Below are 13,202 nucleotides of genomic sequence, written 5' to 3'. Positions count from 1 at the left end.
GGCAAATGTGCAATTATCCATGTAACGGAGTCAAAGTCAAGCAAAGCGCTCAGCTACTGCCCAGCGAAATCGTGCTGCATAGGAAATAAAAAAAGAAAAAGTAGTCTAGAAGCCATGCTAAAAACATGGAGCCTCGTATATTTTCAGTAGTTGGCCAGTGCACTTGAGGAGGGCTTAACACCGGACAAGGCATGGCGTATTCATGCCTTTTACAAATCAAGCAATTTTTAAAAGGCAAGCCCACGAACCAACAAAACTGATGGGCATGTGGTGGGCGTGGTTACAAGCCCTCAGAGAGGTTATAGCAGGCTAGAGGTCTTGCGCGCTCGACCCTAAAAGACATCATCCACAAAGCTAACAGGTCTCTTCTTTAAAGGGCTTCAGCCAATCTTTAGACGTTGCCAGTGTTTGTTGATGACGCTCAACAGTATATGGCAAAAAAGAAAAAAAAAAAAAAAAAGAAAACAACTCTTCTTGGCATGATGCGTGCATGCATCAAGATGCTGCAGCAACCATTTTTTTCTTATTTTAATTGCAGGTGCTCATGTTGGAGCAGTAAATTTAAAAAAAATTGGTACATAGACATGTTCAGGAAAGCAGTGGCTCATAGAAAATTGCAGCTGCTGGCCCCCCTCAAAAAAAAAAAAAAAAAAAACACACACACACACAACAGGGATGGGTCTGGGAAGCAAATCAAGGAGTGGCTGGAAATTGCAGAGGAGGGTAACCCTGGCAAGCAACAGAAGCAATTAAGGAGCTGTTTGGTGGGGGGAGGTGTGCAAGTAACAGAACACAGGAGAGCATGAGGGATTATCGACATATGGGGAGAGAGAACAAACACACATACACACCCAATGAATGATTTTTTAAAATAAATAAAAAAGTATTTCCCTAATGTCACTAGTGGAAGGATACAAGTTATCCAGTTAAAAAGCATGATAAAGAACCTATACTCCAGTGGAGGGACAAACGGAAGCAGAGGAAGGAAAAGAACTGAAAAAGAAACAAGCAAATTAAACTCACAAGAAAACAAACCAATAATAAGTAAAGGAACGACTGAAAACCCACTCTATGTATGTCACAAATAATAGGTCTGCGACAACAGATGCCTAAAATATGCCTGTACAATGAGGCATTCTGACCAATCGATTGTGCTCTTGCCAAAAGGAGGAGGAGCCTTTTAGGTTGTCAGCCGCAGATTGTCAGCATTCGTGGCTACCAATATTGTGATTCGCAGTCCCGAGGTGTGGTGTTTGAGGGGTCCGCGTCTGAGAAAGAAAACAGAACGCGCATCGGAGGAACGAGAGCGGGACTGCAGACCGCCACAAACTGCGTTTTCAGTCCAGAAGTATGAGAGTAGCTCCAAGCAACATGCTGTAGTCCAGCTCTGTGGTCAAGAAGAGTGAGAATGGCAATGGAAGCTGTAGTGGGTGTCTGTGGAGACTGAAGGCCTAACTTGGGGGCCCTGGGAAAGCTCGGCTTGTGGAATTATCAGTACGGCGCCTGTGGAGTGCGTAAGGAAACGTGCTGGCCTGTGTGTGATCGTTCTCCCCCTTTCCATACACTCTAATCTGGTTCTGTTTGCTTTGAAGGCCCAGATCCGCAGCCTCAGTCCTCCTTACCTTTTGTATCCGAGAGGAGAATAGCTTGGGACTCCGGACAAATTAACTGCAGTATACAACTTATCTGGCTCCTGGTCGATATTTAATAAGACTCTTGGCTAACTGGTGAAAAGGAGAGATTAGGCAGGGACTTTGTGGTTGGAGTACCCTGCTAGACCCAGCTAGGAGGGTTGTGTTTTCGGCAGCGGAGGCAGCCGCAGGTAGTTTGTGGTGCGGCTTGTTGCCCTTTGCCCATCATCCAAGCCTCAAAGGGTCAGCTTTATCTAAAATCCCAGGAGAGGCAGATCAGGAACTTCATTCATTCCAGATAGCCTATTGCCATATAGAGGATCATGGCTTGAGAAAAGCACCTTCCCTGCCCTATGGTATCTCCCTGCCCCTAGTTTGTAACAATAAGGGCTCAGCCTTAGAAAGGGTAGACAGGTCAGTTGTAGCTGAGAAAGAAGCTCTTCCAATAAGATCAGACCTGGGGCTCCGGATGGATGACCTTACACTTCCAGACCTGGATACAGATTTATATAAAAGATATGGGTGACAACAGGTGGTTGATGCGCTTTAGTCTTCCCCCTGGCCATTGTTTACAGGTCTACAAGCTTTTTAATAGTACCACTTCAAATCATCATTTTTTCTAATCACATCTTTTGGCGGCTCCCGATTTGGCCATAAATGATAATTTCCCAAGTAATCCCCTGGATCAAAATATACAGGTCTCTGCTTCCCTTCTTAGTTTAGAGAGACTTCTCTTTTTATTCTAAATTTATTGGAAAAATCTGTAAGGGGAGGGGTGATTTGATTGCATTTTTGATACAGTAACAGCAACAGCAAAAATAAACGATCATCAGTAAAGGAGGCAACTGAAATCCGATCCCACTATCAGAAGGACCTTTACCAGAGTCTTGTGTGGTAGGGAACAAGGTTGTCCAGTATGGGATTGAATTTTGCTCTCAGGCTGGGAAGCCACAGGTTAAGGAGCCACACACGAACTTAGCTCCTGTTGAGAGCCCAGTAGATTCTGTCAGATTTGTATTAATTACTTTTCACCAGAGAGGAGACTCAGTTGTGAGCCCCAAAGTGTGGAACAGGAAGCATTTCTAATCTTTAAGGCTCGCCCTGAGATGGATACGATGATTGGAGAATTTTGGTCACTGGTGCAAAAGCCTATGAATAAAAAGAAAAATCGGAGGGTGGGTGAAGAAACAATTGCAAAATTACCAACAAAAGTTGGAGAAAAGTGTGTTTTACAGAGGAATCCCCGTCGTCCCAAGAATTTTAAACACTGGAAGAACCCTTTCAAAGCCACCATCTTGCCAACTTAGAAACCGGAGCATTAGATGTTCTTTTAAGTCCCTCATGTGGAACAGGAGAAGATGGGCTAACCTTGGATCATAATATGTTATCATTACATTCGAACATGTTGCCCTTGAACCCCCTGGCTCAATCATTTTTGGATCCAACATGGCATAAGCTCAAGTCAGAACGGCTGCCCTCTGAGGGAAAGAAGCAGAAGCCGAACTATGCAGATACTTTCACCTTAGAGTTTATTCCTTTTTTCAATAGAGATTTAATCCTGAACAGATCTTTTCTTTCAAAATGTTTCTGAGACAGAATCACTTGGGGTAATTGAAAGCAATGAGTTTGTTTTGGTATCACTGGAGGACTTGGGCCACTGTTACAAAACAAGGGTGCATTCTTATTCTTAACTTATTAACACAATTTTAAATAATTCAGAGTGGTTGCACGGCAAAGGTATTGACGTTGTTCCAATATTGGGGGAGATAGCGATCCAGTCTGTTGGTTGGGACATGAAGTTAGTCCGGAGGAGGGCGGGTCTTTATTCCCCCACCGCTATGCCTTATCGATAGTCCCACTCTGGGTCAACGGGGACAAAAAGTCTCCCTAGGGAGTCATGGCAGGCCTCCAAGGAACCTCCGATTTGTCCCCTTCAAGAGTCAAGCACTAGCACCTACTATTGGAATTTGTTACTGGGTGTTTTAAGCAGTTCTTCCTTAATGTCTCACCCATCAGCATTATTAAATTAGCAATGAGCTTACCGTCATTTCCTGGAATATTGCCGGCATAAGAAATATTAGGGAGAAATTGGATTTTCGGAATTCATTAAACATAGATTTAATTTGCCTGCAAGAGACTTGGTGTGATGGGGCGCTCATGTAATTATTATTCACTCTATAGCAACGCTACCCCCTCCAGGAGAGGTTATGCAAAGGGTGGCTTGTCTGTTTAACAATAGACTCAAATGGCATTATGAATGTTTTAGAGACCCTAGCAACCTGTTTATGGCTATAATTTTGTTCGGTGTAGGACGAGTGCCTGCTGGGGCTCCCCTGTTGTTGGTAAATGCTTATATTCTCCCTGGCGCCTCACATGATGCCCTCCTAGATAGGGTATTCTTATTTATTGATAAATTATGTGATAGGGAGCCTGCACCTCAAATTATTCTGGTTGGGGACCTAAACTGCAAAGTCTCAAGTCTTGCCCTCCTCTAATTTTGGGATGAGAAAAAAAAAGAGAGGAAGCTTATTGAATTCCCCCATGTGTTTATCCCCATAGTATAACAGATAAGAGAGGGAAGCTCTTCCTTGAGCAATTGAAGATGAGTGATTGTATTATTGTAAATAGTAGGATTCCCTCAGATTTGCCAGCACAATAGACATAAAACATCAGGGGAGCAGCAATCTTAGAATATGTTGCGACTGGTTGTCAGGCATTTTCTTTGTTACACAATATAAAAGCGATAGGGACAGTGTTTAGTGATCATAATATTCTGGTTGTGTCCCTTAGCCTTAAAGTGCTCCCCACTGATACTTGGTGTTTTGATGGGTCTAAATCAAAATTTGATTAAAAAAAAACTTGAAGAACATATTGGTCCCACGGTAGGATAGAGGGTTTGATTAGTAAATTAGAAACCACCTCAGGAAATCTTGAAAGCTGGGCAAGAAATGTGTTTGAGAAGATTTTTAAGTTTATGCAGCAGCTGCTTGAGAGCTCCCGCCAGATGACCATGTGTAAGATTACGGCAAAAGCTTGCCCCCTACTTTTATTAAATAGAGAGATTAATATCCTCATCTGTAAACAATATACGGAATACTCTTCGGAAAGAAATATTCAGCTGACTCTACTCAAAATAAAAAGGAGGCGTTTGAGAGAACGTCTAAAGAGATGCAAGCGACAGATCTTTGGTTAACTTAAGGGAAGCAGCAGTTAAAGGCCAGTCTGGGCGTTTTTGGTAGTTAGTGGCTGAAGAATGTGGCTCAAGAACCAGATCATTCCCAATGGTCATCAATGAAGCAAGCTGGTCCACCTTTATCTCAGGGCTTTACACTACAAATGGGATACTAGAGGAGCAATCTTTAGTTCGTGTTGATTCTTCTTTATATACTCCCCCCTCTGCAAAAGAAATTGAGGTGGTTATTAGAGGTACGCGTAGCTCAGCAGCAATAGGGCCAGATGAAATCCCTATTTTAGTTTTAAAACATGATAACCTTAATTGGAGTAACATTTTGTTTCAGGTCATTCTGTGTTGTTATGAAGCGAGGAAAATTCCTTTATCATGGAAAGGCAGTATTATTTTTCTGTAGTTGTCCTGGGAGCTATTGGCAGATGGCTCTGCTAGGCGCAGCTGACAAAGAATTTGCAAAATGCTTGCTGTCTCAAATTAGCGAATAGGTAGAAGGAAACAAAATTATCCCTCTGGAGCAATCTGGGTTCAGGAAGAAGCATCTCTGCCCTTCAGGTAATTAAGGGAAAATATGTCTCTATGGGGGGGGGGGGGGGGGGGGGGGACACTTATGTGGCCTTTATAGATTTCTCCACGGCATTAGATTTAGTAAATCAGCCTATGCTATAGAGAAAGCTTGCAAGATTGGATATGCCACATATCCTGTTAGATCTGGTCATCTCCCTTCATTCCTCCACCTGGTGTAAGGTACTGTTAGGTGGTGATAGAGGTTTGTCTCATGAAATTTAAACCTTGAATGGATTACAACAAGGGTGTATGTTAGCTCTATTGCTGTTTTCCCTGTCCATCTCAGATTTGCCCAGCTATTTGGCCCGGAGTGAGGGCTTCGCACCCATGTTGAGAGTGTTTGGGGGGGAGGGGGGGATTGGAGGCAGATAGCGTGCTTACTTTACGCAGATGACAATCATTTTGGACCCCACCCTGAAAGGAGCTTACAGAGGCCCATTTTTTAAAGATAAATTGCTCCAAAAGTAAGATTTTGTGTTTCCACTGTAAGAAGAAACTTAAATATGATAAATGATGTTAGTCCCCGGGAACACAGAAGTTAGAAATGGTAAAATCATACCCTTATTAAGGAAAAATTGCCTGGGGGACCTCAGTGATAGGGCGCACATAGAACATAATTCAAGCAAGGTGCAATCTTAAGCTAATGGCCTGGACGCCCTTTTTAAGGCGACTGGCAGAAGACAATACCTTTTAGAGGTATTCTGGGCAAAGATTCCACCTTCTTTGCTCTATTGTTTGGAGCAGGTTGGAGTCTCTAAATGGGGAGTTTTAGACAAGACAGAGGGCCATGTCCTCAGAAAATTATCTTCTGTCAGTTTGGCACTCTATGCAGCAGTTTTAAGGCTCGAGATGGATCAAAGAAGCACATTTGTGTAAGGTCTGGCTGGGGTGGTACGTTGGTTGGTCAGTTTGGAGAAGAGTGACGGCGATTCTTTAAGGTCTCTGCTAAAGAAAGACATTTTGGCTGGCAGTAAGGCACAGTATATTATTGGTAGGAATTTTATTTATGCCCTAGATCTGTTATATTTAGATTACCATCTTGTTTTTGCACTATCTCCGCCACAGTTAAAAAACAATCTTAGGCAAGCAACTTGGTCCTTAAAATTTTGCTTGGATAGAAAGGCCTGTTTACACAGGTGGGGTTTTCAACCTGCATTAGATTCTGTGTTAGTGAAGAAAATGCAACCCTATCTCATTTAGAACCTGCCGCACGGGATTAGACGATTCTGGCTCCTGTTACCACAAGGGTCTGCTACCGATCAATGTATTATGGGCAAGATGATATGGGCCCTCTGCGATTTGTAATTTTTGTCAGAATAGTATCCAAAATCTGAACCATGTTCTTTTTTATTGCCCGGCTTTGTTGTTATTTCGTTGAAGGCGGTAACGCCCAATATGCCTTCAACTCTCCCTACTCTCTGTGTCATAAGTATTGCAAGCTCTCTATGTCCCACCAAATGAATTGCTTTGCTATAGAATTTTTAACTTTAAGTGTTTGTTAAAATAGTATTAATTGAATTATTTAAATTAACTTGTTAAAATTGGAGTCGATATATTGTTTGGTTGGTTTATAGGTTATATATTTTATGGTTTCTTTTTTCTGTAAATTTATTTTGCGTTTTATGTGGATCTCCATTTGAGTTCCATATCATAAATAAATAAAATTGAATTGAAGTGCCTGTAGGCGAGTCCTAATTTACAGTGGATTCTGAACAATTATACATTTAAGTTACAAACATTGAACTTGAGATGTTTGGACACCAATGAATTCCTTATATAATTAATTTAGGAAGAAATACCTTACCTGCCCTTTAGGGACGCAAAAATCAAGAAGTAGACATCTTAAAATAAACTTGCAAATCAAGATTTGAGACCTTCAAAAAAATGCAAAAGACTCTCCAGTTAAAATATGTTTAGGAGTTCATTATTCTACAGGTATGATTAGTGGCCTGGAACAATGGAAAGAGTGCAGCTAGTTGTAAACCAATCCCTGCAACTAGGCAACTGAGTTTAGATCTATTAACAGATATTTAAAAGTATTGTTAGGTTTCACAATAGCAAAGACGTCAAGGGTCACAATTTTCACACTCAATTTTCTTGCACAAGAATGGAAGATCAAGGGCACAAAGCTTAACTACCATAATAAACAGCGACATCTTCCCTACCAGACCAATTCTGTTTAAGTGAGCCAAGGTGGGAGGCATGCCTCTTATTCAATCACAGAGCATTTGACTTCGATGTACTTAGATTCAACCTTCAAATTGAATCGGACAATCTTAAGAGCCCCAAACTGTGAACTACAGTGCGTTGCATAGGTCTTCTAAAATTGTTACTGACAACAGTTTAAAAAAAAATAAGCAATGTCTGACACAGGATAAATCGTTTTTACTTTTTTTTTTTTTTAAATATATACAAGTTTCTTGCAGCTCCAAAGGCAGATGATTAACTGTACTTTTCTCATAGTTCACAGCCTCACAATTAAAGCTTTTTGGTTGAAGAAAAAGATGATTAGCCTAATCACCACTGTGTTCTGAATTCATAATTCTCACATCTATTCCATTCAATGACAAGAAAGCCCACTCATCGGTATTCAGAGTGATAACCCTGTGGCTTGTTATTAAACCATCAGACATGATCTGTTGGATAAAGAAGTTTAGGAACATGAACGGATCAAAGGGAACAAGTTCTTGGCCCATGTAAGGTCTTTACAGAGATTTTTTCCATCATCCAGAAGGAGACACTTTAAAAACTTCTTAGAAACATACTGAGGAAGATCCTGCCAACTCTTACATATAAGACAGAGCCTACACCTATTAGTAAATGGGCTTTTCTTGATCTATATTAAGGGAAGAGTCTGAGATGGTTGCCTCAGTAAGCCGAGCAATTCCCATACATGTACTACAGCTGTAATTTGTACTTTCAAGTTCCTAGGTCATTGTAAAGGCAAATATAGTCCACTGGGCTTAAAGCATACTTCAAGCAACAAAAGATACTCCGAGATCAAATGAAAAAGGGAGTGCTAGAAACTCCTGTCGAGGTTTATACACTCACTCTGAATTTAAAATTGGTCTCAGAATTATTTGACTGCAAGATACAGCATGGACCCTCCCCCCCCCCCCCAACAACTTAAAACTTTTGATTTTAAAAAAATGCAGTTCTGAGACTACGCTTCTCTTGTGATATCTCCTACTGCAAGAATTTAAAATTAGATAAATCTTTCTATGATATTAGAGTATAAGCAACGGCAAAGGTACTTATTACTAACATAAGGACCATAATGCTAGAAGAGTAATCGCCTTACTTAGGTTGGGTGTTCGTCCTCTAAGTGCATGCAAAAGTCATTGATCAAATTCTACCAATGATTCTGAAAATTGTAATCTCTGTCAAGGTGGAAATCAGGACTAAAAATATATACTTTACATATGCCCATCAGTTGCAGAAGTATGCAATAGTTTTATATATTTTTATATACTAAATAGAACATAACAAGAGTTGATAAACTGCTTCATTTATTGTTTCCTGAAAATTAATTTGTATTTCGTAAACATTTCAAATCATTCTTGAAATCTTAGTTTTTGTATTCATTGTAAAAAAGGTTCTCGTTTTGACCCTCATGATCTTGTTTGAAGTCTAAATCAATAATGTTTTTGAACTAGTCAAAGAAAAAGGGCCTAGAGTGACACAATATAATCCATCAGAAAAAGGCTGATGTATTCAACTTTAGACAACAAATTGGGACCTTAGCAATGACTGATAGCACAAATATACCTTGCTGCCAACAAGATTGAAAAGAAACATATGACCAACAAAGAACAGCATTCTAAAACACAGAAATAATCCACTCTAACTGTGCAGCAGAAAATAATTATTCTCCATGATTATGACTATCTCACAGAGCAACGTGGCCTGGTTTCCACACCTTAAACACTAAGATACTTGACAGCATACAACAGATATATGCAACAGTCCATGCTCATCAAAACAAGTATTGGCATAGTCAGGAGATATCACCTTTAAAGTTCCAAATGTAGACATAATGGCTTTGCCAATGTTTTTGTCAATGCTGTTCAGCATTAGCAAGAAGAGTAGAAAATGTTTTTTTGTCAAAAGCGAAAAGTAATAACAAGGGGAAAAAAACACGATGAAGTATGTGGGCACTTGAACCATCACACATGGTTGCATGATGATGTGTATGCATCTAGGCATGGACGTCTATTCATCATGACACAGTAATCATTTCTTTTTAATTTACCATTCAAAGATTGCGGATGCCAATCTCGGAGTATAAAATTACAAAAAAAAAGTGCAAAAACGCAATATAAAGAAAAAAACAAGTCTGTCAAAAAAAAAAAAAAAGCCGAGTCAATGGGGAACAATGGAACACCTGAGAAGGGGAGAGAAAACAACATGGAGTGCAGGAGTATTAGAAAGAGGAAGCAGCACCTGAGGGAGAGGGAAATAAACACATGCACTCCCAACACAGGTACTCCCATGGAATGCTAGAGAAAGAGAAAAAAAAAGTAATTCCCTGAACGCGAGCAGTAGAAGGATACACGCCATCTAACAGTGACTGAATTATCCCACACAGACTGATATGGACAATAACAGGGTAGGAGCAGCAGTCATTTATGTATAGTTTTAGCCTCCAAGGCAACTGTAAGCACTTTTAGAGATTTCACAGTAATGCCATTAGTTGATGGCGAGTCACATCTGAGAAGAAGCTTTAAAGTATATACCCAAATATATATATATATATTGAAGAAGCTTTATTCAGTATGAAAAAATTCATCCATTACAACACATAATCACCAAAACATTGTAAAAATACCAATAAAAATCATGTATAATAAAAGCACCCATCATAAAAACAAGTACATATAATTATATATATATATATATATATGTATATAAAAATAAAAAACAGAAGAAGATAAAAACCTCATTCATAAAAAACTGGCAAAAAAAAAAAGTAAAATCATTCTAAAAATTCTACATTTTTGCGCCAAGTAGTTGCTCCCTTCAGGAATGATCCCAGGCCCTTCCATACCAGTACATCTGAGGCCATTTGCAGCCACATGAAAGCAGGACGGTATTGTACAAAACCCTTGGGCCTAAGGAGCGGTAGTAGAAATCAGGTTCTAAATGGTGCATAAAAGACACAGAACAGTGTAAAATGGATCAAGGTCTGATGGGACATCCTATCACAGGGGCAGGGTCTAATACATTTCTCCCCATACTGACCTAGGGGGAAGCACAAATTACTTCTAATGATCCCCAAGCGGAATCGAGTTATGAGAGACCTTTCCCTCACATCCTTGATTTCTGAGAGATATCGCTCAGGACCCACCCACATCTTTAGCACAGTAAATTCCCTAATCGATTTTTTCCTTAGAGCCTCCCCCTCCCTCTTGGTCTCCTGGATTCTCTGAAAGTTCTCCTTAGCCCATTTCTTATCATGGCTAGTCAGGTCCTCGGGATAATCAAACAATTCAGGCCGTCCCAGGTCATGTGCCATCTTCCTTATATGCGACAGCCAGGGAATATGCTTTACATTGTCGCAGGCCAAACAATCCCTTAGGATATCCCTATTAAGAGAGGCATGTTCGTTACTCCACACTGAAATCCATAGCAAAAGGGGAGCCAGCTGGGTAGTGTCCTGTAGTCCAATTCCAGGTGAAGGCAAAATCCAGGAATATTTTGCCCAACACCCAGAAGTCTTCTACAGAACCGATTTTCTTCCACCATAAGGGCTCGGGTATCCCTAAACCCCCAAAGTGCTGAAACATACAGAAGGACAGGTAGGCATTTCCGCCTATAGATTTCAAGCAGGGGTTTGATATATATATATATATATATATATATATATACACACACACACACACACATAATATGTTGTTTTATTGTAACAATTTTAAATAATTGTACAATTGGTTAATAAATCGAATCTAATAATCAGAATACAGTAACGAAGACATACTCTAGATGTGTAACACAGAAAGAATAGGGAGTGAAGCAACTGAACAAGAAGCAGGAAGATGAGACACAATAAAGACATCCAATCAAGAGCAAAGAGCTGGCCCAAACCAATGTATGTGTCACTGTGGCTCACTATCTATATATCCACTGTATCAGAAACAAAAAGGTAAGAAACAAGAAAAAGGGAAAGCTGTCTAATTGACGAGAGCTAAAATACTAAAAAAACTCATACAAAGCAGACTTCAGCACTTGCGTCGAACACAGAGCCTTCCAAAATGTTTTCGAGAGCAGGAAATGCAAGAAAGATTAACTGCCTTGCAGCCGTAGAGGTATGGGAACAAGGGAACTATTATTTGGAAAAATTGTGATTCATCTTTAGTTGTAAACGTTATGTCAAGTACTACAGCCCGTGTTATTCACTGCTGAGACTTCACTATCTCACTAAGGTTATGAAAAATGTATATGTATTTAATATTTTAGGAAAGCGCTGCAAATTACCCTTTCGACCACTTCAGAGCGATGAGTAGAGGTACAAGGTTTACTTGGAAGCAATGATATAAATTGTCCTAACTGTTTTAAAGTTTCTTTCTGGAGTGAAGAATATCATTACATTTTCAGCAATGAGGACATGCCTGCTTCGAAAAAACCCGCCTCCGTGCACACGTCTTCCCAGCAATATTTAAATTAGCACAATCATCTATATATATATATTAAATAAATACTGGAACTGGTAAATTGGGTTACACGATCCTAAAACTGTTTTTTCTGCTAATGAACAAATTATGATTTCATCCCCGTTCTCTAAAAAGAATTGTGTCTGGTGATGTGCCATAGCCTCCATTCCTTAAACTGAAGGCGGATACTGTCTCACAATCCCATCACATCTTGTAACCCGACCCAAAAAAATTATAAGACCCTGTTTTTAAAACTTCACCAAATGGCTGAATCATACCGACACGACTCAAAGCCCCCCTCACACATCATCACTATATCCTGACCTACTACGGGACCACTGAAGATATTAGGCGTTCCATCTTCATTCGCCATCTCTAGGTATCGAGGTGCAATTACTGGGAGAAGAGGCCAGCATAAATTAACGATATAGGAGAAAGCTGCCGCCAGCAATAGTATGAGCCGTGGTATCGGGGAGGTCGACCAAACGAAAGGCTATCTGTGATCAGAGTCGGCATTGACACTAGTAGCCTACCAGTGAGCAAGATAGAGGTATCAATTTCTACAACCGCCGATACCACAGAGCAATATCCATGGCACGGAGGGCCTATGCGGGCTGGAATCTCACCCCCAGCTCGGAACGTGCGCCTCGTAATCCCAGTAGTCACGGCTCCTCAGGCTGTTCACCTCGGCGTAGACCCGGGCCCTGCTCCCGGCGGCGGGGCCGGGCATGGCGGGGGCTGCTCCCCGCGGTGGCAAGAGGGAGCAGGAGCGCAGGGGCAGGCGGCCCAGAAGCGGCGCGGGGAGCAGCAAGAAGCAGCGAAGGGCCAGGCCGGGTAGGGAGGGAGGGAGAGGGGCGCCGGGGGCTTCAAGCGGTGCTGCGGAGGGAGGGACCCGGAACACAGGCTACGAGTGGCCGACGGCCAACGAGTCGGGAACAAGTGCGCGCCACCTGGCGGACGGGAGGAACGAGGAGACCAGCGAGACGTGGGGGAGAAGGAGCGCCTTCCGATGACTGAAGATGTGGAAACAGCACAGCCACAGTGGTGTAACGGAGTAATACCGGGGAAAGCGAGACTCGAAAGACGTCTAGAAGATTGCCTTCAGTGCAGTTGGGAACTAGCATTGGCAAAACCAGTCTGAGTTTCAATTTCGCTCACAAGAAAATC

General features: G+C 41.3%; 1 protein-coding gene across 1 annotated transcript in view; it reads right to left on the bottom strand.

The window, feature by feature from the left end:
* Positions 1–12,978, bottom strand: part of CSNK2A2 (casein kinase 2 alpha 2) — a 478,508-nt gene extending 465,530 nt beyond the window's left edge. Inside the window, exon 1 of the mRNA XM_069217427.1 lies at positions 12,662–12,978. Coding sequence (XP_069073528.1) covers positions 12,662–12,765 — 104 coding nt within the window. The 5' untranslated portion in view covers positions 12,766–12,978. The remainder of the gene's footprint in view (positions 1–12,661) is intronic.
* Between the last annotated feature and the right edge of the window lie 224 nt (positions 12,979–13,202).

The sequence above is a fragment of the Pleurodeles waltl genome, chromosome 12 (genome assembly GCF_031143425.1).
Source record: "Pleurodeles waltl isolate 20211129_DDA chromosome 12, aPleWal1.hap1.20221129, whole genome shotgun sequence".
Classification (NCBI taxonomy): Eukaryota; Metazoa; Chordata; class Amphibia; order Caudata; family Salamandridae; genus Pleurodeles; species Pleurodeles waltl.
This window is presented reverse-complemented; position numbering and strand designations above follow the sequence as displayed.